This window comes from Solanum lycopersicum, chromosome 9 (genome assembly GCF_036512215.1).
Source record: "Solanum lycopersicum chromosome 9, SLM_r2.1".
Taxonomy (NCBI): Eukaryota; Viridiplantae; Streptophyta; class Magnoliopsida; order Solanales; family Solanaceae; genus Solanum; species Solanum lycopersicum.
The window spans coordinates 33,666,319-33,693,769 of NC_090808.1; the positions used below are offsets into that span (position 1 = coordinate 33,666,319).

A 27,451-nucleotide genomic window follows, 5' to 3' on the forward strand; every position below is an offset into this window, starting at 1 on the left:
AGTATGAGTAGCTAAACGCCCTAGTTTTGGGGCTGCAACTATGAATTGAATGTTGAATATTATTTGCTTTTGAATTAATTCTTAGTTGTCAATAGAAGTTACTTCTCTATTTTTGTTTTTACTATTTATGCTTGATCACCATAAGATAAATTTAGTGTATAATCTTAAAATCAAGAGAGGAGGGATTAAATAGACCAGAGGATATAGAGACATCAATCGACCCATTAGAGTCAAGTGATTTGTGTTCAGAAGTGACGACCAGACGAACAACATGCTTGCTTACGAAATAGGATGAGATATAATTGATCGCCAATTAGCTTACTTATACCCGTTCAATGATGTAGTTAGGTATCTTATTGGTGTAGGCGACAAGAGGTGTGTAGCCCGACTCATATAATTAACCCTATAAACTAGTAACTTGATAACCAAAGTTAATTCAAAGTCAAAGTTATGATGCATTAGATTGAACAGACGCTTCAACCTTGGAATTGTCTCCTTGTTGCATTAAACACCATTTTAAAAAAGTTCAATCTTTGTTACCCTTAATTATTGCTAAACTAGTCATAATTAATAACAAGCCATCAACTCTTGAGACTGTTACTTTTACGTGTAGTTGTGGAATTAATTTTAAGTATAAATTGATCATAAGTCCCTTGGGAATGAGAACTCTTTACGAAAAAAGAATCAATATACTTATGTGACCACGTATACTTGCGTGTTATTGGGGAGCATCAAGTTTTTGGCGCCGCTAGCAAGGACTTAGAAATTGATGAAGTGAAATAACGAACTTTGTCCAAAATCATGGGGGAAGATATGTACCAAGCTTGGGCACGCTTCAACCAAATGTTGAATGCTTTTCTATACCACATGCAAACTAATGAGGTACTAGTGCATGCTTTCTTTGAGGGTTTAGAGTATAATGCTCGATCTCTTCTTAATAGTGCATAAGGTGGACAAGCCCTATCTATAACATGTCAAGAATTCTTTGACTTGCTTGATAAAATGTCGGAAGGGAACCAAGGGTACGAAGGAGATACTTCTCGATTCACAACCCAAAAGGCAGCAGGGCTCTTAGATGTATACCAAACTATTGCTTTGAATTCCAAGATAGATGGAATGCAACATAGCGTGACTATATAGTTTCAGCAGTTGCTCTAAATCAAGCTTTAATAATTGTGGTGCAACAAACAGTAAATTGGTGTGGGGTATGTGGTAGTGGAACCCATGAAACTGATCAATGTGAGGCAAACCCGAATTCTATGAACTATGACGGTAATGTGCAAAGAGGCCTAGGCCAAAATAATTATGGCAATAGTTACAACCCTAGTTGGAGGAACCATCCTAATTTATCTTAGGGTGATATTCAAAATAAAAATCAGGCACAAGGTGTGAATCAATACCGTAATCAAGGGGATGGACAACAATACAAAAATCCCAATCGAAGTGTAAACCCAAGTGAACCAAAAGGTGGGATGACCAATGAAAAACTATTCCAAAAGCTCATGTCTGAAATGGGTACAAATTAAATGCTAGAGTAGATAAGTAGGATGAGAATATTAGAAACATCCAAATGTCCCAAATGAGTTTAGAGAAACAAGTTGTGAAAGTGGCTAATTTTTTGAAATTTCTTCCCAAAAGTGGATTTTCTGGTGATACTGAGCCTAACCCAAGGATACTGCATGCTATAAGTACTAGAAGTGGGCTGCAATTAGACGAATTAGCTCCAAAGAAGAGAGACAATGAGGTAAGTACTAAAGACAAGAAAGTGTAAAAGGCAGTAAAAAGCTCCAATGTTGAGGCAACTGTTCCTCAAAAAAGTTACCACCTCCATTTCCACAATGGCTAAAAAAGCAGAATGAAGATGAATGTGTTGGTATGTTTCTCTATCTCCTTAAACAAGTTTACATAAAATTTGCCTATGGTTTACATTTTGCAGGGTATCCCGAAGTATGCTAAGTATGTAAAAGATATTTTGGCTAGCAAGAGGAGGCTCACAGAGTACTAAACTATAGCACTTATGTAACAACCCTAAAAATGGCTATGCTAGATAATACTTAATGTGTCTAGAATGCCTATGATTAGACCGGATTCATACTAATTGATGCGCGTAGAACCAGAACTCTGAACCCTTTCGACAGCCAAGCCAACTAACTTGGGTAGTTATTTGAGCTAGGAAATGTTTGGTCCAGCCATTTAGGGATCCCAAATACGAAGATTTGCTGGGATGAGTCTTTACCGGACTTAAAAGGAATAATCTAACGTTTGGAAGATCTAGGGGTGAAATGGTCTTTTTTCAGGCTAAGGGTAGTATCCTAATAACCCTAAATATATAATAAATTATTTCATTAATAAGATGTAGGGGTATTTTGGGGAAAGAGGGCCAAAAATTGTCTCTTAGAGTGAAGTCTTGCTCCACCAAGTTCGAACCTAGGTAGAAACAATGAATTAAATTATTTTAAATTTAAGTTGGTAAATTAATGTAATTAATTATTATTTATTATTTATTATCTGATTTTAAAATAAAAGTGTCAAATTTTTTATCATTTAATAAAACCTTATTTGACTAAGTCCTAAACTAGACTCCTAAGCCTAATAAAACACTTCCTCTCTCACGCTTATCTCCTCAACATTCATGATTATACTCTCTTGTATTTCACGTTCTCTCTGCTTAAATAACTTCAAGAAAAGAAAGATAAACCAAGTGCTTCACACTTAAAGAACTCACCACGAAAGATAAAAACAAATAACAAAATCAATCATGTAGCCAAAAAGAAGGTTGTCCATCGAGTTGGTGTTGAACTTTCGGTGTTGGACGTGTGTTTGGATGAGTTCTTTGGGCATCAAGTCGAGGTTTGAACGTCTAAAAGGTATGGTTTGTCTTATCTCTTGGTCCCTTTCCCAAGATAGCCCTAAGATTCAGATGAATCTATTCCAAAAACTAGGGTTTTTCCCCGTTGCATGTCCCTATCACTTGCTCCCATTGAATCATAGGTTTGTTATGACTGCTGGTAGAAAATTAGGGATAAAACATATTTTTGTGATGATGATGTGTTTATATGTATGTTCGGAATTATGTGACTTATGTTAATGTTTTTCGAAAATGTAACTACGTGTGTTGGGTGTGTTGTCGTGGCTATTGGTCATGGTTTAGGACTTGAAAGGGCATCTTAGTTCTTTGTATTTCATTTACAAATGTTTATGTAAATCATGATGTTCGTATGAGTTGAAATGTGGCTAATTTGAGTGACAATATCTTGGCTAATGAATCCATAAAAATGCACCTATGAATGTCTTGAATGATCTACAAATTACCCTATAAATTTACGTATAAACATTGTTGAAAGAGAGCTAAAAACGTGAAAAAATTTCCAGCAACGTGTAAGATTGGTTTCAACTAAACATGGATGAACAAATCTTACATTTTAATGAGTGTAAATTAGGAAAGGTCATTAGGGATCGAACCCGAGACCTCACCCGTAAAAAACACTAAAAACGTAAATGAAGAAATGGGCTTAAGGAGATTCGAACTTGGTTACTGCTGGCTGAAAAATAATGTATGAAAATAAGAAATAAGAGGAGTAGGATTCGAACCCACAACTGTGAGGCGTGGGAATCGAACCCACGACCTCTAAGAGAAAAAGGAGGATGAAATATAAAAATAAAGTGAGGGTTCAATCCCACACCCTCATGGTTAACTCAAAAAAGTCAAGGAAAAAGAAATAAAAATAAAAAAGGGTTTTGGGGGTTTGATCCCACAACCCCTCGGCAAAAGAAGAGAAATTTCAAAGGAAAGAAATTAAGACGAACCGATGGATTTGGGTCTCAATCTTGGGTCCACAAACCGTTTGGACCAAATAAAATTAAGGAAAAATGTAAGTGTTGCCCAAGAGATTCGAAATCGGGTTCGTTTTCCCAAACATTCCTATTGACACATAAGTCATACGTGAACAAATGCTCAACATAATGTTGGATACATAGATCGGAATCGAGATATTGCCATACACACAGGATGCATAAGTCTTGTACTACATAATTTTAGGAAGATATGAATCACTTAAATGAATTATGATTGAAGCCTCATGGATTGAATATACAGACCCATAACTCTAGTATATTTTAGAAGTAAGTGAACCTAAGATGTATGTAATGAAATGATGATATGAGCAATGAAATTATGAAACCTTAGAAGGTTTAAGTAAGAGTTTGAAACATACTTAATGGCCAAGTGCATTGGCATATAATGAAATGAACATTCACGTAAAAAGGGGTGAGTAATTATGAAGAGAAAATGTGCTAATACTGATGATTGTGGTGAAAACATGATATGCGGCAATGTAAATCATGAGAGCAATCTCGAATGATCCTAAGTAACTGTTACCAAAAAGTACTCAGCTATGAGAGTGTAAAGTTAATGAAGAGACCAGTCTCTATGAACACTCCAATGAATGTATTGAGATTAACACACTTAATACTAATGATGAGATGAGAAATCATCTATTGATCTATGATATCCTCATATTAGAAGCCAACTTCCATGACGTATGAGTTGAATGTAATGGAACTTTATACAGAGCATCGATAGACTATCTATGCGTGGTGATTCTTTCTTTTGGAAAGGGTGGAGGTTCACGTAACTCTCATGACATGAGATTGTCCGGCATCCGGGTATTGGTATCCTTACATATCCTAGTCTTAAAACCTGTACTGCCAATATAGGGATCTGGAGGGGTTTAATTCCCATGTACGCTAGCATGTTTTGGGTCACTTTGGCCGGTGATTCCACCTTTTTTTTGTGTGGGGGAGACACTGGATTTCATGTTTCTCACATGATCTATGTCAGTTAAAATTAAATTTCCAAAAGAATGAATAAGGACTGCCTCAAATGATGTACACAATTAAATGAATATTACCAAAGGTGTTAGGATAGGATGATCGAGAGATAAGCTAGACTTAAGTAATTACACTAGGTCATTCTTGATCATTGGACAGCGAACCCGATGAAAGTCTTAAACTACATCCTAGGTATAGCTTCTGTCACACTAGCCTATTAATTAAATGAAATGAGGTATGTATGAATGAATGAGACAGACTCTGTATTTTCTAAAGAAGGCTCCCTAATTGAGTTCCCGTGTGTTGAGCCCTATGTTTGGGAAGTCTTATGTCAAGTCCATGATTCCAAGGTCCCATGGCATATGAATGAATGATATGAAAGATATTAAGTGCTATATGCAAAAAAAATATGTGCTATGAGTAAGACGTTATATGATGTGTGGAATATGATATGTATGATGATGCATGTTACTCTCATGGCATGCCTTTCCTAATCTAAATTGGCAAGTTCACTGACTTTTATATTCCAATTTGGTAGGTCCACTAACTTTCCTAATCCAAATTTGGCAAGTCTACTGACTTGACTTTCCATAAATCTTATTGTTAGGAAAGAGTTGTTCTTACTCATGCATGTCCTTGGTGTGTGCTTGCATATACCCATACTTAGTACAAGTGTGTACTTATCCCATATAATTCTACAATTTTAGGTGCAAGCACAGGTGGACGATAGACCTTACAGGTTGACGTTGCTTTTGAGGATTTCTACCATTATTATGTAGCTTAGATGTAGGCTATAGCTAGTGGAGCATGTTCTACTAGTGTTTATTTGTACTTTTGTTAAGACTTTGTATTGTTGTCGTTTTGACAAAAATATGTTTAATAAAATATGAACTGATTCTTTCATTTGATTATCTCTATATTAGATGGTTGATTTGTGAACGACTATGATGTTAAGTAAAATGTACACATGTATGTTAAGAAACAAAAAGTTTCAAATTTTTCGCTAAAATTAACCTATATTAAATAAGAATGGCGTATGTAGGCTTATTTGCGACCTTTGAGAGGCCAACGACACTGGTCTCGTCTGGGGTCTAGATTCTAGTTGTGGCAAAGTTGGTATCAGACAACTAGGTTAAATTTCAAGGATCATAAGTTAATGTCAACGACATTGAGTAGTTTCTAAGTAATGGTAGTGAAGTGAACCAATATCCTGATTTAGAGACTGCATGATGCGTAGGAAAATATCCCTTCTTCTGATCTTATCGTGCCTTTCCTAATGTCTGATTTTTGAGTTACCAATGCATAATTTTGATGTTATTACTGGCATGTACTGGCTTCATAGTTGTTATGCTTGCATTGATTGTCATAGTAGGATTGTGAGATTTTGTTTCCCAAATGAAGAAGATCTAGTCTAGGAGGGGTATAACTTGAGTTTTCCTAATCCCTTGATTTTGAACCATAAAGCCAATAAAATGATGTCCAAGGGGTTATTGTGTCATCTTGGGAGTGTTAATGATTTAAGTCATGACATCCTTCCATAGACTCAGTGCCTGTAATGAATGAGTTCCAAGATGTATTTCCTGATGATTTGCCTGGAGTTCCTCCCCTCAAGATATTGACTTTGGTATCGACTTAGAACCCAATACTAAACCAGTTTCAATTCCTTCTTACAGTATGACTCCAGTTGAACTCAGAGATTTGAAGTAGTTAAAAGATCTCACTAATAAGGGTTTCATTCAGCCGAGCATATCCCCTTGGGGCGTCCACTGTGTTTTGTGAAAAAGAAAGATGGAAACCTTAGAATGTGTATCAATTATCGGCAGGTCAACAAAGTCACTGTCAAGAATAAGTATCCACTTCCCAGAATAGATGACTTGTCCGACCAACTTCAAGGGTCTAGTTTCTTCTCAAAGATTGATCTTCATTCAACGTACCATTAGCTTAGGGTTAGGGATGAAGACATCCCAAAGACAGCCTTTCGTACCCGTTATGGTCATTACGAATTCCTAGTTATGTACTTTGGTCTCACGAATGCACCTGCTTCATTTATGGATCTCCTAAACAGGGTCTTTTGTGAATACCTTGTTTCATTTATCATTGTATTCATTTATGACATTCTAATGTACTTTAAGTACAAGGAAGAGAATAAGAAGCATTTGAGACTAACCTTGCAGGTACTTAGACAACATCAGTTGTATGCCAAACTCAGCAAGTGTGAATTCTAGCTTAGATCAGAGTCATGTTGTCCAACAAAAGTGTTGAGGTAGATCCCACGAAGACTAAAGCTGTTAGAACTGGCCAAAACCTCTTACTCCCACAGATATTTGTAGCTTCTTTTGATTGGCTGGTTATCATTGCAAGTTCGTGGAGGGTTTTTCATCCATTGTTGCCTTACTGACAGCTTTGACTAAGAAGAAGGCCAAGTTTGAATGGACGGAGACTTGTGAGAAGAGTTTCCAAGAGCTCAAGGATAGACTCACTTTAGCCCCGGTGCATGTTTTGCCTAAGTGTGGTGAGAATTACACTGTGTATATTCTCACTGTGTATTGTGATGCATCTAGGGTTGGTTTGGGTTGTGTTCTTATGCAGGAAGGTAAGGTGATAGCATATGCGTCCAGACAGCTTAAGGTCCATGAAAAGAATTATCCCACTTATGACTTGGAGTTGGCAGATGTAGTGTTTGCACTAAATTTATGGAGGCACTACTAGTACGGGGTGCATGTGGATGTGGTCACAGACCACAAGACTCTCAAGTAAGTGTTCACACAGAGATGGTTGGAGCTGTTGAAGGACTATGACATGAATGTCAACTACCATACAAATAAAGCTTATTTGTAGTTGATGCTTTGAGTAAGATGAGCATGGGAAGTACAGCCCATGTTTAGGATGGGAAGAAGGAGTTGGTTAAAGATATAAATAGACTGTCCAGACTTGGTGTGCAGTTAGTTTACTCTACTAGTGGGGATGTTTCAGTTCATCCTAGTTCTGAATCATCCTTAGTAGTTGAAGTCAACGAGGGTCAGCATCTTCATCCAGTGTTGGTGGAGCTGAAGAACTCAGTGTTGGTTAATATGAATGAGTCTTTTGCTTTGGGAGGTGACGACATACTTAGGTATCAGGACAGGCTATGTGTACTAGATGTGGATGATTTGAAGACCAAGATCATTGCAGAGACCCATGGTTCTACTACAAACATCCAGGTTCCACCAAGATGTATCATGATCTTAAACAGATCTATTAGTGGGATGGCATGAAGAAAGAAATTGTTGATTATGTGGACAAGTGTCCTAATTGTCAATAAGTTAAGGTAGAACATCTCAAGCCTGGATGTCTTACTCAAATTATTGAGGTTCCAACTTGGAAATGGGAGGCCATTAATATGGACTTCGTGGTCGGTCTTCCGTAGATGAGGAGACAACATGACTCTATATGGGTTATTGTGGACAAAATAACTAAGTCTGCCCACTTTATCCTTGTGAAGTCTACTTACAGAGCCAAGAATTAAGCAAAACTCTACATTGATGAGATTGTGAGATGGCATGTGATTACTTTGTCTATAATTTCATATAGAGGAGCTCAGTTCACTTCACATTTCTGGAGATGCTACCAGAAAAGCTTAGGCACGCTGGTGAAGCTTAGTACTGCCTTTCATACTCACACTGATGTGCATGCAGAGCGCACAATTCAGACATTGGAGGACAGGTTGAGGACGTGTGTGATAGACTTTAAGGGTAGTTGGGATTATTATCTACCTTTGATAGAGTTCTCGTATAATAATAGCTACCACTCCAGCATTGAGATGGCACCGTTTGATGCACTGTATGGTAAGAGGTGTAGGTCTCCATTTGGGTGGTTTGAGGTTGGAGAGTCGTCCATTTTGGGTCAAGAGATCATTAATAAGGCCTTAGAGAAGGTCAGGGTGATTAGGGACAGGTTGGCTACTGCTTACAATCGGCAGAAGTCTTATGAAGACAACTGAAAACGACCCTTAAAGTTTGATGTTGGTGACAAGGTCTATTTGAAAGTATCAACTATGAAGAAGGTGATGTGTCTTGGCAGGAAGGGGAAGCTGAGTCCGAGGTACGTTGGGCCATATGAGATCCTACAGCGTGTGGGAAAGGTGGACTATGAGTTAGCATTATCAGCGAACTAGCTTTTGTTCATCCAGTCTTTCATGTCCATATGTTAAAAAAGTGCCTGGCTGATCCAACATCGATTCTACCTGTTGAAGGTTTGGGGGTTGATGAAAATTTGTCCTATGAGGAGGTACCAGTTGAGAGTTTAGACAGACAGTTCAAGCGGCTAAGGAATAAGGAGACAGTGAAGGTATTGTTGAGGAATAATCTTGTTAAGGATGCTACGTGGGAGGCCGAGGCCAATATTAGAACCCGTTACCCCCATCATTTCGGCTCTTGAGATTAGAGTCTATGTTTCATTATCTCTCAATTCTTTGTTGATATTGCTTGATTGTGTATAGTTACTATGTTATAATCTGAATGGAATTACGTGAAATTGTTAGTAGTGTCATTCAGGACAAATGTTTCTAAGGGGGGGGGGGACAATGTAACAATCGTAAAAATGGCTATGCTAAATAATGCTTAATGTGTCTAGAACGCCTACGCTTATGCCGGGTTCACAAGGATTGATGCGCGTACAACCAGAGCTCTGAACCCTTACGATATCCAATCCAACTAACTTGGGGAGTTAGTTGATCTAGGAAAGGTTAGGTCAAGCCATGTAGGGCTCCCGAATATGAAGATTTACTCGAATGAGTCTTTACCAGACTCAAAAAGGGAAAATCTTAGGTTTGGAGGATCTAGGGTGAAAATGATATTTTTCCAGGCTATGGGTAGTATCTTAATTACCCTAAATATATAATTAATTATTTAATAAATATGGTGGAGGGGTATTATGGTGAGAGAGGGCCAAAAATTGGCTCTTAGAGTAAAGTCTTGCTCCACAGGGCTCGATCCTAGGCGGAAGCAATGAATTAAATTATTTTTAATTTAAGTTGGTAAATTAATGTAATTAATTATTATTTATTATTTATTAGCTGATTTAATAAAAAGGGGAAATCATATTTTTTATCATTTATTAAAATCTTATTTTTCTAAGTCCTAAACTAGACTCCTAAGCCTAATAAAACTCTCACCCTCACGTTTTTCTCCTCAACATTCACGATCATTCTCTCTTTTCTGTCACGTTATCTCTATCAAAATAACTTCAATAATAGAAAGATAAACCAAGTTCTTCACACTAGAAGAACTCACCACTAAAGATAAAAAACAACAACGGACTCAATTATGTAGGCAAGGAGAAGGTTGTCCTCGATTTGGTGTTGAACGTTCGTTGTTAGACGTGTGTTTGGAGGATTTCTTTGTGCATCAATTCGAGGTTTGAACGTCAAAAAGGTATGGGTTATATTGTCTCTTGGTTCCTTTTCCAAGAGACCCCTAAGGTTCAGATGTATCTATTCCGAAAACTAGGGTTGTTCCCCGTTGCATGTCCCCGTCACTAGCTCCCATTGAATCATAGGCTGGTTATGTTTGCTAATAGAAAACTAGGGATGAAGCGTGTTTTAGTGATGATTATTTGTTTATATGTATGTTTGGAATTATGTGACTTATGTTAATGTTTTCCAAAAATGTAACTACGTGTATTGGGTGTGTTGTCGTGGTTATTGGTCATGGTTTAGGACTTAAAAGGGCATGTTAGTTATTTGTATTTCATGTACAAATGTGTATGTAAATCGTGATGTTCGTATGAGTTGAAATGTGGCTAATTTGAGTGATAATATACCAAACGAATCCATGAAAATGCACCTAAGAATGTATTAAATGATCTAAAAATTACCCTATGAATTTACGTATAAACATTGTTGAAAGTGAGCCAAAAACGTGAAAAAAGTTCCAGCAACGTGTAAGATTGGTTTCGACTAAACATGGATGAACAAATCTGAAATTTTAATGAGTGTAAATTAAGTGAGGTCATTAGGGATTGAACCCGAGACCTCACCCGTGAAAAACACTAAAAAAACATAAATGAAGAAATGGGATTAAGGGGATTCGAACTTGGGTACTCCTAGCTGGAAAATAATGTATGAAACTAAGAAATGAGAGGAGTGGCATTCGAACCCACAACCTATTGGTCAAGCTTAAGATAAAAAATGAAAAGAAAAGAAATGTGAGGCGTAGGAATCAAACCCATAACCTCTAGGCGTAAAAGGAGAATTAAAAGAAAATAAAGTGAGGTTTTGGGGGTTCGATCCCACTCCCTCAGGGTTAACTCGAAAAAGTCAAGGAACAAGAAATAAAAATAAAAAGGGGTTGTGGGGGTTCGATCCCACAACCCCTCGGCGAAAGAAGAGAAATTTCAAAAAAAAGAAACTAAACCAAAACGAAGGATTTAGGGCTCAATCTTAGGTCCACAAACCGTGTGGACCAAATAAAATAAAGGAAAAATGTAAGTGTTGCCCAAGAGATTCGAAACGTGGTTCTTTAGCTAAAACATTTGTATTGACACATAAGTCATATGTGAACAAATGTTAAACATAATGATGCCTACAGAGATCGGAATCGAGATATTGGCATACATACAAGATGCATAAGTCTTGTACTACATAATCTTAGGAAGATATGAATCACTTAAACGAATTATTATTGAAGCCTCATGGATAGTATGTATAGACCCATAAGTCTAGCATACATTAGAAGTAAGTGAACCTAAGATGTATTAATGAAATGGTGATATAAACAATGAAATGATAAAACCCTAGAAGGGTTAAGTAAGAGTATGAAACACACTAAATGGCCAAGTGCAATGGCATATGATGAAATGTACATTCACGTAACAAGGGGTGAGTAATTATGAAGAGAAAATGTTCTACTACTAATGACTTTTGTGACAAAATGATATGAGGTTGATGTAAAAGATGAGAGAAATCTCAAATGAGCCTAAGTAAATGTTACCAAAACGTACTCATCTATGAGACTGTAAAGTTAATTAAGAGACCAGTCTCTGTGAACACTCTAATGAAAGTATTGAGATTAAAACACTTAATACTAATGATGAGATGATAAATCATCTATTTCGCTATGATGTCCTCATACTAGAAGCCAACTTCCATGACGTATGAGTAAAATGCAATGGAACTTTATACAGCGCACCGATAGACTAGCTACGTATGAGCAGTGATTTGTTCTTTCGGGAAGGGATGAGGTTCACATGACTCTCATGAGATGAGACTGTCTGGTATGCTGGGTATGGGTCGCCTTACATCTCCTAGTCATCGAACCTATACTGTCAATAGGGATCAGGCGGGGTTCAATTTCAATGTACGCTACCATTTTTGGGTGACTTTGGACGGTGATTCCACCTCTTTTTTGTGTGGGGGGACACTGGATTTCATGATGCTCACATAATCAATGTCGGTTAAAGTTAAAGTTCCCAAAGAAATAATGAGGCCAACCTCAAATGATGTAAATAAAGAAATAAATAATACCAAAGATGTTAGGATAGGATGATCAATAGGTGCGCTAGACTTAAGTAATGGCACTAGGCCATTCTTGATCATTGCACATATAACCCGATGAAAGTCTTAAACTACAACCTAGGTATAGTTGGTGTTCACACTATCCTATTAATGAATTGAAATGAAGTACGTATGGATGAATGAAGAAAACTCTGTGTTTGCTAAAGAAGGCTCCCTTATTGAGGTCCCATATGATGAGTCCTCGTTTTGGGAAGTCTTAATGTCAAGTCCATGATTCCAAGGTCCCATGGCATATGAATGAATGATATGAAAGATGTTATGTGCTATATGCAAAATGATATGTGCTATGCGTAAGACGTTATGTGATGTGTGCAATATGATACATATGATGATGCATGTTACTCTCATGGCATGACTTTCCTATCCAAATTGACAAGTTCACTGACTTTCCTATTCCAATTTGGCAGGTCCACTAACTTTTCTAAACCAAATTTGGCAAGTCTACTAACTTGACTTTCCATACATCATGTTGTTAGGAAAGAGTTGTTCTTACTCATGCATGTCCTTTGTGTGTGCTTGCATATACCCATACTTAGTACAAGTGTGAACTAATCCCACAAAATTCTATAATTTTAGGTGTAGGCACAGGTGGACGCTAGGGCTCATAGTTTGACATTGCATCTATCTTGATGTGGATCTTTAATCCGGACTTGGTAGGCCCTCATGCTTTCGAGGATGTCTATTGTTATTATCTAGCTTAGATGTAGGCTATAGGTGGTGGAGCATGTTCCACTAGTGTTTTTTTTCAGTTTTGTTCAGACTTTGTATTGGTGTCGTTTTGGAAAAAATATGTTTAATCAAATTATGAATGGATTCTTTCATTTGATTATCTATTTATTAGATGGTTGATTTGTGAACGCCTATTATGTTAAGTAAAATGTTTACATGTATATTAAGAAACAAAAAGATTCAAATTTTCTGCTAAAATTAACCTAGATTAAGTAAGAATGACGTATGTAGGCTTGTCTGCAATCTCTGAGAGGTCAACGACGCCGGTCTCGTCTGGGTTCTAGATTCCCGTCTTGACAACTTACTGAAGAGTGGCACTTTATAATCCAAAAAAGACTGCCCCAAAAGTTGAAAGACCCAAATAGTTCTACTGTGCATATTACTATTGGGCAAAGTGTTCATGACGATGGTTGTGTGATTTGGGGGAAAGTATAAATTTCATGCCCTTATCTTTGTATATTAAACTTGGGTTGGGTAGTCCTAAGCGAACCATTGTCATCCTCCAACTCGCAGATAGATATATTGCTAGGCCTGAGTGTTTAGTAGATGATGTTCTAGTGCAAGTAGGTTCGTTGATTTTCCCAGTAGATTTTATGGTCTTGGACTTTAAACCCACTGAAGTCCCATTCATCTTGGGCATCCTTTCTTGGCCACAGGTAGGGCACTGATTGATATAGCTATTGGAAAATTGACCATGAGGTAACATGATTAGGTAGAGGTATTAAATATTTATCGAGCTCTTAAACTACCCTCTATTTATACAGAGTTATCTGCCATATCAGTGGTTGATTGGATAGTAGAGTCACAATTAGTTGTGCCCGATTACCCCTTAGAAAGAGTGTTAGTAGGACATAAGAAAAAAGAAGACAAACAGTACCATGAAATAGACACATGTCTAAATCTGGCAACTATGGATCGTCACAAGCGAAGAGTGAAACCATTAGAGCAAGAGTTAGATCCACCACCTAAGAAGGTAGGTATTATTGTGGTAAGGAAGGAAAAGAATTAGTTTATTCCTACTAGAATAGTGACCGGTGGAGAATTCATATGGATTATCAAAAATTGAACGATGCTATCCTTAAAGATCACTACCCCGTTCCCTTCATTGATCAAATGCGTGACCGACTCAGGACAAGAGTGCCATTATTTATTAGATGGTTATTCCAGTTACAACCATATCTTGATTGCACCTGAGGATCAATAAAAGACCACGTTCACTTGTCCTTACGGCACATATGCTTTCAAACACATGACATTCCGACTTTGCAATGCACATGTGACTTTTCAAAGGTATGTGATGTCTATTTTTCACAACATAGTGGAGAACTTTGTAAAGGTGTCCATGGATGATTTCTAAGTATTTAGGAAGTCTTTTGAGGTATGTCTTCAGAATCTGGATAAAGTATTGTTTGGATGTGAAGATACTAACTTAGTTCTAAACTGGGAGAAGTGTCAGTTTTTGGTTAGAGAACATATGTGATTGGGACACAAGGTGTCTAAATCTAGGTTTTAGGTTGATAAGGCCAAGGTATAAGTCATTGAGAAATTGCCCCCTCCCATTTCTATAAAAGGGGTGTGTAATTTCCTTGGTCATGCATGTTTTTACAGGTGATTCATCAAGGCCTTTCAAAGATTGCAAGACCTATGTGAAGCCTCAGAGAAGGAGGTGAAGTTTCACTTTGATTTAGTGTGTTTGAGAGCATTTGAGATGTTTAAAAAGAGATTAACTGAGGCTCTCATTCTAATTGCTCCTGATTGGGAATTACCATTTAAACTCATGTGTGATGAAAGTCATGTAGCAGTGGGTGCAGTATTGGGAAAAAGAAAGATTAGAGTGTTATAATCCATTTATTGTTCAAGAAAGACCCTTGACGCTACACAAGAAAATTACACAGTGACTGAGAAAGAGATGTTAGCTCTAGTGTACACCTTCGACAAGTGCAGATTGTATTTGGTAGGCACCTAGGTAATTTTTTCACTGACCATGCATCTAGTATATACCTATTCAATAGAAGGATGTTAAGCCAAGGCTGATTCGTTAGATATTGCTTCTCCAAGAGTTTGACTTTAAGATCAAAGATATAAAAGGTACCTAAAACCAAATAGTTGATCACTTATATAAGTTGAAGGAATTCTCACATGTGAATGAGGGTGAGCAAATCCGGGAAGAGTTTTCGAATGAAAAATTGATGGAACTAGATATCTCCCAAGTGCCTTGGTATACGGATGTTGTGAACTTAATAGTGAGTGGCGAGTATCCTCCAGGTGCAACTATTCAACAGCAGAAAAAATTGAACCATGATACCAAGTTCTACATTTGGGATGAACAATTCTTGTTTAAGCATGAATTCACCGAGTAGTAAGGAGATGCATTCTAGAGTCTGAGGTTAACAAAGTGCTATAGAGTTGTCGTGCTAGTCCATGTGGAGGTCACCACGGAGGAGAGCGCATTTCTCATATCGTATTACAATATGGTTTAATTTGGCTCTCGCTATTTAAAGATTCTATTGCTTTTGATTAAGGGTTTCAGTAAATGCCAGAGTTTGGGTACTATCTCAAGACAACACGAGATGCCATTAAACAACATTTTAAAGGTGGAAATCTTTTATGTGTGGGGTATTGACTTCATGGGTCCCTTCCCACTATCTAGTGGAAACCAATACATTCTGGTGGCTGTGGATTATGTGCGTAAATGGGTTGAGGTTGTCGTTTTTCCCTCCAATGACTCAAGGGTGGTGATTCATTTCATCAAGAAATGCATCTACACTCGCTTTGGCACTACAATGGCTATTATAAGTGATGGAGGTAAGCATTTCATTAACAATATTATGAAGATTTTTCTTGCTAAGTACAATATTCGTCATAAGGTTGCTACAACGTACCACCTGCAAACAAGCGCCCAAGTGGAGGTATCGAAGAGAGAAGTAAAGCACATCTTGCAGAAGACAGTGAATGAGCAAGAGAAAGACTGGTCTGAGAAATTAGATTACTCGTTGTGGGCATATAGGATTTCCTACATGGCACCCATAGGGACTTCTTCCTATCACATAGTATTTGGGAAATCATGTCACCTTTCGGTGGAACTTGAAGACCAAGCTTATTAGGCAATTAAGAAGTTGACCCTGAGTTAGCCAGTAAAAAGAGAGTGCATCAGTTGCATGAACATGAAGAGTTTAGATATCACGCATATGAGAATGCCAAGTTGTACAAAAAGAAGACTAATAGGTAGCGTGATAAGAACATAGTAGCTCGTACCTTTAGTTTGAGAGAAAAGTAACTATTCTTTAACTCTAGACTTAGGTCATTCCCCAAAAAACTAAGGTCTAAAAGGAGTGGTCCTTTCGAAGTTGTAAGAATGACACCACACAGGGCTATGGAACTAAAAGGAGAGATTTCCCCTACATTCTTGGTGAATGGAAAAAAAAAGTTAAACACTACTTTGGGTGTTGATTCAGATTGTGATCGAGAAGCTCTTGAGCTAAATGATGAATGATCCAAGATGCGTCGTACCACGATGTTAAATCAAGCGCTACATGGGAGTACAGCCATGATGTCTACGTATATGATAGTAGTGTTGCTTAATTTTGTGATTTTAGTTTAGTTTTAGAATTGTAGGCTAGAGTTTTTATTATTTCCAGTTGTTAGCTAGGTAGGAATTTTGATATCGAAAAGACTAAAAAATGAGTCGATCCACGAGCAAAACTAAGGCATTGGGTGGGGGGCAACCCACCATTACAAGGTCACGTTGTTTGATTGATGTGCAGACCAAAGGAGAAAGAGGTGCAAGAAATTAGAGGAAATATGTTGAGGTATATAGTGTGGACGCAACATCTAGCGCGTCACGCCAAAGGAAAAGTTCAGCTGCGATTTTTGGGCGTATAGGCAGCACAGTACTCCACAAACTCACCACGATAAAGGCAAAATGCTGATGGTGGGCGCATTGCATGCGCGTCGTGCCAGGCCTCGTTTGACTATGGCCTGTTTGTTCACTCTACAGGGCGTCGCGCCAGGACTCATTTGACTAAGGCCTGTTTGTGGTGCACTTCAAGCGCACCGCACCAGAGGCTTGGATGAACTGCAGGCTCGCTGCGCCAAGCCTTGTTTGACTGAGGCCTATTTGTGTACTACTACACGCACATAACGTTAGACTGCCAGGCGTGAAATGGGTGCACCACACCAAGGTCTACTTGACTACACCCCCTTTTTGGTGCACTGTAGGCGCGTCGCGCCCAACCTAGGGTTTTGAATTTATTGAATTTATTTTCACCTGTGGGACCCACAAAATATGCCACCTTTTTAACCTATCCCACCATTTTCACCACCCCACCTACCCATTAAAGTCCCCAAAATTCCCAAAATGTACCCTGTATAATGATTCCCCCAATCCGAATTTCAATAATCTTCTCCATATTTTTTTCATCTGCCCAAAACATCATCTTCCCCAACACTATTATCCCCCCCCCCCTTCAAATAATTTTTTCTCCCTTTTCTCTACTAATTACCCAATTTATCCATCAAAATTATTCCTCCTTACTTTCTCTCCACTTTCATTCACACAAATCCACTTCCCCCCACCAAATTTCACAAACCCATAAAACCCCACCCGCCCTACTGCCTACCCCCCCCCACCCCCCTTCCATTCTTCCCCAAATATTTTTTCTTCTTTTCTTTTCTTATTTTTTCTAGTTTTGGGGTGTTGTGATATCTTCAAAAGGAAAAAAGGTAGCTAGTGGTTTGGGAATCAAGAGGAGTAGAAAGGGGGTGGCTGCCAGAAGTTCATGTCCGAAAGACCCAAACTTGCCGCCCCTAAAGTTTGATGAGAAAGCGGTTATTCAATATGTCACGGAGTAGTACCAGGACCACAAAGAGTCCAAGTACCTTGGCGATGAGTACGTGGAGGAAGATAAGTTGTGTCGCGAGTTTCCCAACATTCACGCCAAAATCTCTACGTTGGGACTTCAATATGTTTTTTGTGAATCATGGTGAGCTTAACTTGATTTTGGTTTGTGAGTTTAACTTGATTTTGGTTAGTGAATTTTATGCAAATTGGAATGCTTGTCATGTTGAGATGAATAGTGGTTGTGTTAGAAATAGTGGGGTGCATTTTTCTATTAAAGCGCTAAATAACATTTTGGGCACCCCAAATTGTGATCATGCTGAGTTTGTGGCCATGGTTGAAAGACATTCTTATCGTGATATATGCCATACCTTGTGTGGGTGACTTTTGTTGCTAGATAGCATCGAGTTAGGGACACGGGTCGGCACCTAAAAATTCATTATGGACACCTTAACTTAGAGGCTCGGGTTTGGTTGAAGATTGTGTGTAGTACCTTACTTCTCGGGAAACACATGACAAATGTTAAGTGAGAAAGGATAGTGCTCATAAATCTGTTAATGAAAGGCTTACCGGTCAATGTGGGGGCTATTCTAAGGCATAATATGCTCAAATTTAGGACCAACAAGCGGTGGCATTCCTATTATGGCAGCATCATCACTACGTACCTGAGAGCATTAATTATTGAGGAGGAATTTTATGACGTGTACCTCTCCCGTGCCCCTCATCTAGTGTGCCACCGATTGATATCAGGCATACTAAAGCACATAATCCCTCCCACGGTCCTGTTTTGACTACTATTGATATGCAAACTTGTGATGATAGTTGGATGGGGCGCATGTTTGGCACGGTGGAACTGCAGCTGCGCATTAGTGATCGCCCTATGATTGAGGAGGAGATGGACACGCTAGTCGATTAGTACCCATTGACTCATAGTGTGATGCACATATGCAAGATGGGCACGACATTCCCGGAATAGATCGATGATGATGATGCAACGAATGATGATGATGGCTCGGTAGAAGATGAGTTTGAGGCCATTGATACCGGATTTGATTCTTCGGACGCGGCCTAGAGGCCGATAGGGAGTTCTCTTTTACCTTTACTCTTTGTTTTACTTTTGACACTATGGACAATGTATTGTTTAAGTTTGGGGTGGAAGTTGAACTTCATGGTAAATAGTTTATTGTTTTATCCAATTTTTTAATTTTTAGTAGGGTTCCTCGCATTTTGTTATCAGTTCTTTTCCCGAGTTAGTCACTTTACACCTTTTAAGTCTATTTATTATTTTATTGAGTCTTAGATTCATCTAGGAATGATGTTTCCCGATGATACATGGATGACGACCTACTTAAGGGAAATTAGTCATTAGGATTAGAAGTAAGAAACCTATATCTTTAGCACTTTAGAACCTTGTCTTAATGGTTGGCTAGACGTCATGGGTAACAAAACTTTGTTTGCATTAGTAAGATAGTAACAATGCAAACAACCATGATCTCTTTGGGTTGACTCTGAGTACAAAAATAAAGAAGTTGGTCTTAATTGTAAGGACACACCGTAATGCATTGTATGTGAGCATGCTACAAGTTTGGGTCCTAATCTGTGAAGTGATTTCATGTGTGGGAATGATTGTTTTGTTGTGCATTAAATAACATTTAGAACTTGCCCGAAGTGTTATTAATGAGTAACTTGTGTGAATTGTGGAATGTTATTGAGGCATTTCTTTAAATATCCAAGTTTAAATGTCACTCGTATATTTCCAACTAAAATATCGCTAGATTAGCCGCTTTGATCCTTGTAGCCTTAATTTGTTTTAAACCACTTAATTGAGTCAAATCCCTTTTCTTTATACCATTGGTTTGATCCAACAATCTTTAATGCACTATGTTGAGCTGAAGAAATGACAAGGTTGGTTGAAATGAATAGGGTGGTAGTAGTTTTGTGGAGAAGAAAAGAAAAAGTACACAATGAGACCCCAAGTTGAACATATATATATATATATATATATATATATATATATATATATATATATATTAATAAGAATAACTAAATAAGGGGTTTTGTGCAAAAAGAAGGGGGTTCAAGCGAAAGTAAAGGAAAAAAAGTAGAGTCAATTGGAAAGCATAAGGAAATAAAAAGTTGTGAATGTTGGCAAGGAAAACAAAAAAAAATGTGCATTAGGGATAATGAGTCACTACATGTTTACCCAAATATATCCTCCCTCACCTAAAGCCGACATTACAACCAAAAGAAAATCCACTTGATTCCATGTGAACATTTTGTGAAAATTAAAGTACACTAAGGGACTGCTTATGACATGTTAGGATATGTAGAGCTTCAATTGTGATTGAGAGAGTTCATTTTATGAAAAATCTCCTTATACTATAATGAATCGATTGATTGTTGGTGTTGAAAGAAAGGTTATACTTATATTGGTGAGGGCATTCACGAAACATGTTTGGTGCTTAATCTTGTGCTATTATATGATATCTCATTAGACTAAAATTATTGGAAAGGAATCATGCATATAGTTGGTAAATTGTTTGAGTGGGACACTAAAAAGAACAGTCGAAATTCATTGCATAATGTGTGCCACAAGTTCATGATTGAATATGTTTGGTTGACTGTAAAGCTAGGTCAAAAGTCCAAAGGGTTAAGAGCAAAATTTGATAATATAGTTTTTTGAGGACTAACAAATGTTCAAGCTTAAGGTGGTGATCTTGGGCATATTTATATGCCCAATTTAAGATGGTGATGTTGGGCATATTTATATGCCCAATTACGTCAAATTACCCATCTTTAAACATTAGTTTAGGACATTATCTAATTTAACTAGCTTGTTTTGGCTTAAGATTGTGATGATTGTATATTAATACACATTATTAGTGATTTTTAAGGTTACTAAGGAAAATGATCAAGTGTTGGGGGGAAAGGAGTTCAAGGCGATGAGATGCAGCCTGGCGAGATAGTAGTACGGTGCCCCAGTCACCTTGGCCCATAAAGGGAACAACGTGCCATGCCCATTAAACTGGGGTTGGTTTCAAGCACACTGACACCATGGCACGCCAGCTGCTAGGCGCGATTCTGGTGTGGCACCCCAACCAAGTGAGGATTTTTTTAAGAAAGTTGAAACTAAAACAACTCCTAGTTGAAGTAGAATTCCACTTCATCTTCTTATTTAGTATAAATCATCCTTAAGGCCTCATTGTTAGGGTTGGACTTTTTGATTTGTTCAAGAGAAAGAACTTAAGTTTGTAACAAGTTTTAATCTTCTAACTCTTTTACTTTTCGAAAATCACATGAACAATCATATTTTGTGGCTTTTGAATAGTATGAGTAGCTAAATTCCCTAGTTCTAGGGCTGCAACTATGAATTGAATGTTGAATATTATGTGCTTTTGAATTAGTCTTGGTTCTCAACACAAGTTTCTTCTATATTCTTGTTTTTACTATTTTATGCTTGATCACCATAAGATAAATTTAGTGTTTAATCTTAAAATCGAGAGAGAAGGGATTAGATAGACCATAGAATATAGAGAGCTCGATTGACCTATTAGATTGAGGTGATTTGTGTTCAGGAGTGACACATGGACGATCAACTTGCTTGATTATGAAATAGAATTAAATATTAATGCTCGTCAATCATCTTACTTATCCCCGCTCAATGATGTAGTTAGGTATCTAATTGGGGTAGGCGACGAGAGGTGTGTAGCCCGACTCATATAATTAACTCTATAATCTAGTAATTTGACAATCAAAGTTAATTCTAAGTTAATATTATGATGTATGAGATTCAACATACGCTGCAGCCTTGGAATTGTCTCTTTCTTGATTGAAACACCATCTTTAAATCATTGAATCTTCGTTACTTTTAATTATTGCTAAAGTAGTCATAGTTAATAACAAACCATTAACTCCTGAAATATTTACTTTTACTTGCAATTGTGGAATTAAGTTTGAATATAAATTGATCATAAGTCCCTTGGGAACGATAACTCGTTTCTAAAAAGAATCTATATTACTTGCGCGACCATAAACACTTGCGTGTATATTGCGGAGCAACAGTCTCTCAAAATATTATTCATTATGTCACGTCTAGGTTGTACTTTGGGTCGTCACAAACATAGTATTCAAAGAGTAAAGTTTTTGAAATATTCTAGGATGTCGAACAAGTGACATTATGTAGAGTCTTGTTCATAAGTGTAAAATGCGCCATATTTATGAATAGAATACAACAAAGCGTTCAGAAAACATTGATTGTTTCACCACCCTAAAGTGGTTTCACATATTTCACCGCTATAAAAGTCTTTCTACCAAATCTTGTCCAATGCAATTTAGGATATGCCTCCTCGAATAGCCAATGTGATAAAGAATATGAAGCCTGAGGTTTTTCGAGTAACAGTTGATCCTTTGGTCAAGAAAGTGACTCGTTCCAAATTTTGAACAACTTTCCAAGTGTTGGCTCAAGCTATGACGTCCCAATTTAATAGTGAGGTCATTGCTCCCATGAACCCAAATATGGGTACAATAGTTATAGGAGTAAGGGACTTCACTAGGATAGATCCCCTAGAGTTTCATAGGTAGAAAGTTGATAAGGATCGTCAATAGTTTATATAAGAGATTTATAAGTTAGTGGAGATTATGTGAATATCAATGTTAGAAAATACTAAATTGATCGTTTATCAACCTAAGGATGTTTCTCAAGTTTGATTCAACCAATGGCTATTCATGCAAGTCCTCTTGATTGGGAGAAATTCAAATAAATTTTTCTTGATAGTTTTTTCCTCTTGATATGAAATACACAAAAGTGTCTGAAGTCATTAATCTTCATCAATGAAATATGAGTATGAAGTAGTATCCTTTGAAGTTCTCTTAATTTGCTAAGTATGCTTCGACTATGGTTGCCGACTCTAGGGTAAGGATGAGTAAGTTTTTGTCGATGTGTCAGAAATGGTTGTTTAGGAGTGTTGTACCACCATGTTGATTCATTATAAGAACATATCCCTTTTGATGATACATGTCCAACAATTTAAAGAGGAAAAACTAAAAGACAATTCCAGGGATTCAAAGAGGGTAAGGACGCGTGATGGTGATTTTTCTCATTCTAGGATTGGTAGAAATGGTCGTTCTCAATTCCAACAATATTTCTTTGTTCAAGGATCATCAGGGTTCTCCTGATGTTGTGATCGGTATGTTGGAAATATTTTTATTTTGATATGTATACTTTGATCGATTCGGGTGCTATATTATCATTTGTTAGAGGAGAAGATTCTATTGGTGCTAAGGTAGTTTATAGAAATTGCCATGTTTTTGTTTCTCATAGTAACTCATGTTGATCTTGTAGAGCTTCATATGTAAGATTTTGATGTTGTTCTTGGATAGGATTAAATTCATTCTTCTTATGCTTCCATAAAACATAGAAACCAATTAGTCAAATTTCAAGGTCCAAATGAATCTATGTTAGGATGAAAGGGAGAAATTATGCTCTTAAGGGTCAGTATGTTTCTTGCCTAAATTCTAGAAAAATGATTTCTGAGCGTTGCATTTATCATCTTTTTAGGATTAGAGATAAATATTCCAAAACCCCTATTCTTGAGCTAGTTCTATATATATATATATATATATATACACAAAACCCCTATTCTTGAGTGTGTGTATATATATATATATATATATATATATATATATATATATATATATATATTAAGACCTCGTGCGAAAGAGGGGAAAAAGAATTGAAGCTTTAAGTACTAAATTTAGCAGGTATGGAAACTACAAGTGGAAGATTTTACATGTCAAATAAATAAATAAAATGACATTTGAAACAGACAATAGACCCTTATAGAAACGAATCTATCTGGAGGAAAATTAAACACCTCTTTGTAAATGTCATTGATCATTTCTTTTCAAAATACTTATAATATTAAGATTAGTAAAACGTTGTTATAAAATATTGTGGTGTGGATGTCCAGTACATCAAGAAGTTACTCTCACCCATTATCTTCATTTTTCTCCATTATGAAGATAACCATAACCTTCACCTTTACAACCATTATTCTTGTAATCATTCACTTTCATAACCTCCCCCGTTATATTCATGTTTATGACTAACCTTTTGTATGCATCTATGTTACACTATAAATAGGGACATAATTGTATAGAATTTAAGATTCGGAATAATAATTAAAACTCTCATCTCTTATCTTCCTATTTCTATTATTTTCATCTTCTATATTTCTTGTGTTATTTTGTTTTCGTTTTACAAAACATTATCAGCATGATTGTTCTACTATTGAAGGGTATGAAACAAAGTAAATATAAAGATGTTAAATAAAATTATGTTTATTTTTCTCTTGTGAACAAGGTAAATTACTATATAATTTATCTTATATTTTATTTTTTATTATGCACCATTAGTTTTCTTACCATCTAAAAATCATATGAGTCCACCAAGTTGCTTTTACTTTGAGCAAACTTTTAATTTTATTGCTTATATATTTGAATGAAGTTAGTTTGGAAGTTAATAATTCGTAAAAAAAATTCTTTATGATCTTGTTTTAATTAAAAGCTAAGTTATTGAGTTATGTAGCATATATGTATTGATTGGATTATCATTATTGGTTACTTTTATACCTCTTATTTTTTTTATCTAAAATTTTACTTGTTGAGTTATTATTATATTATTTCTACTAACAAAAAATTTTTTGTGGTTATTTTCAAATTGTTAGTAAATTATGTGAAAATTCGTAACAATATTGAGAAGGAATGACAAAAGTTTTTAATTTAGACGAAATAGTCCGATGAACCCTTATACTTTACATGCATTTGTATTCTAGATCCTTATACTTAATCTCTAGTAACCTGAACCCTTGAACTCCACTAAAATGAAAATTTTAAAATCCTCTGATCATTGACTGAACTGATGTGGCATTTTTTGTTGACTCAATATAGAGTGTGTATCAATGCTTTAAAAGGAGAGTGCAACAACAAATTTGCTAGAAAGCTAATTAGATAATAAAAAGGAAAAGGAAAACAAATTAAAGTTCCCATTCCTCCTTCCATCATATTCCCCAACCCATTATTTTGTCATCATCCTCAAAACCCTTATACTTTACATGCATTTTGAGAAGGAATGACAAAAGTTTTTAATTTAGACGAAATAGTCCGATGAACCCTTATACTTTACATGCATTTGTATTCTAGATCCTTATACTTAATCTCTAGTAACCTGAACCCTTGAACTCCACTAAAATGAAAATTTTAAAATCCTCTGATCATTGACTGAACTGATGTGGCATTTTTTGTTGACTCAATATAGAGTGTGTATCAATGCTTTAAAAGGAGAGTGCAACAACAAATTTGCTAGAAAGCTAATTAGATAATAAAAAGGAAAAGGAAAACAAATTAAAGTTCCCATTCCTCCTTCCATCATATTCCCCAACCCATTATTTTGTCATCATCCTCAAAACCCCAGCCGTAGCACTTTTCTTATCCCTAGTCCATCCCCTATTCATGGAGAAAATTGAAGTTGATGTTGCAATCAATATCCATGGAAAAGAACGATTCAGAAGTTCAGTAGAAGAGTAAATTTGGATTGTTGCGATCCCAAATTTGTTTTGAACCTCTCTTTTATTTACCAAACACTCTAAATCATTCTTTTTCCTTCTTGTTGAATGCATTAATCTACACAAAGATCCCCGTTCATGATTTTCCCGTCTGTGTCTCACAATACAAGCGGCGAGAGATCTAAGACTCTTCAAAACAGAAACAATTCTATGAGGAATCCGATAAATAGATTCAGTAACAATGATGAATGCGGTATTACTTGTTGAAAGTTGAGTGAGTTTTTAGTTAAGAAAACAAAGCAAACTTCTTAAGACTGTCGATGTTTTGGATGTTTCTTGTAGAAAATGATACTAATTTTCCTTTGATTTTGATTTGCCAATGTGCATCTGTTTTCTAAAATCAACTTTGGTTGATTTGCACTTCTTAAAGTGTTTTTTTTCTATTTCACTTCTTCAATTTTTCTTTTCCAATAATTTTAGTATTTTGTTTCACTGTCATTTTGCTGAAAAAGTTGATTTAAGACTCTCATGATGGTTGTAGAGGCGAAGGAAAGTTGAGAAATATATTTACTTTATTTTTCAAATAAAAATATATTATTTAACATTTTGGTTAATAATATCTGATGTGGCATCATGACTCGACGTTAATATATTCTATGTGAATATGACATGTCATTTTGTATGGGAGAGTGAGTTATACACATGATTGAAAGGGTTTGAAAGTCTTGTTTTAATTGAATTTAAGAGTTCAGTTGGCAAATGATTAAGTAAGAGGGTCCAGAATACAAACTCATAAAAGTATGAAGGGTCTATTAGACTATGTTGCCTTTAATTTATTTTAACATGGGACTTTTTTATGATTCAAACATGTTATTCGAGTAAATTAATTTTTGTTCATTTTTCTAATGCTTTATGTCAAATATAGATTATATTTCTTGTTTTCGATAATAAATGTTTTTGGTTATATTTTTGGTTTATCAAGACAATGATTGAGGATAAGACGATGAATTGAGGTTTCACACCACCGAGTGGGTAAGACACCAATCGAGTTAAAGTCTCGATGCATCATGATAATAAGAAGTTGGGTTCAAGTCTCATTGATTTATGACCAAAAACGCCTTTAATGGGTAAGACATTGAATTTATGTCCTAATGCACTATAGTATATAATATGATGACTAACATAAAGTTGTGTACTTTTAAATGAAAGTTGGGAGGCTCAAATAATTTCCTTCATTCTCTTATGTGAATGTGGTAGTAGTGCATAATATGTCAGAAAAATGACAAGCGGTTTAATGTATGAATATGACTGTGGTAAAATATTAATGGTCATCGTCATGGTAATTAAAAGAAATAACATTATGGGTTTCTAAGATGGTGTGAAGGTAATTTTATCCATTAAAATGTTATGAAAGGATATTGGACAAATTATTTCTTAAGATGCTTCTTCAAATATGAATGAAATTTTTATCCATCAAAGTGGTATGAGAAGTTATTGGACACATAGTTATTGGTGCAACCCAAATTTGAAAATTTTTGTAAATCCTCCATCAAAATAAAAAAATATAAAGTTGTAGAACGTTTGGTGCATTTGACCTGTTGAAGTGATGTTGAGGTGAGACACAGAAATTTGATAATGTCAAAGCATGACAATGAATTTCTAACAAAAACTTCTAAGAATGTTCAAATGGTTATGGTCCATTTCTTAATGAAAATGTGACTCTTGTTCTTATGGATGAGAACATGTTCAAGTATTAATAGATAAATGTTACATATCACCTCTACAGGAGGTTTGAGACATTAAAAATAAATATTTTGACATAAATGGTCATTTAGTAATATTCTTTAAGTACTAAACAAATATTGTGGCACGTTATATTATGAACTATTGAAGGACAAAAGAATGAAATAACTTATTACTATAAAGGTTGTGGACATGATC

General features: G+C 36.2%; 1 protein-coding gene across 1 annotated transcript; it reads left to right on the forward strand.

Annotated features, from left to right (window-relative positions):
- The first annotated feature begins 6,385 nt into the window (after positions 1–6,385).
- LOC138338484 (uncharacterized) lies at positions 6,386–9,246 on the forward strand. Its single transcript, XM_069289450.1, has 7 exons — positions 6,386–6,454; positions 7,192–7,503; positions 7,716–8,030; positions 8,441–8,532; positions 8,611–8,743; positions 8,890–8,910; positions 9,025–9,246. The coding sequence occupies exons 1-7, from the start codon at positions 6,386–6,388 to the stop codon at positions 9,244–9,246; spliced, it is 1,164 nt and encodes a 387-aa protein (XP_069145551.1).
- Positions 9,247–27,451: the final 18,205 nt, after the last annotated feature.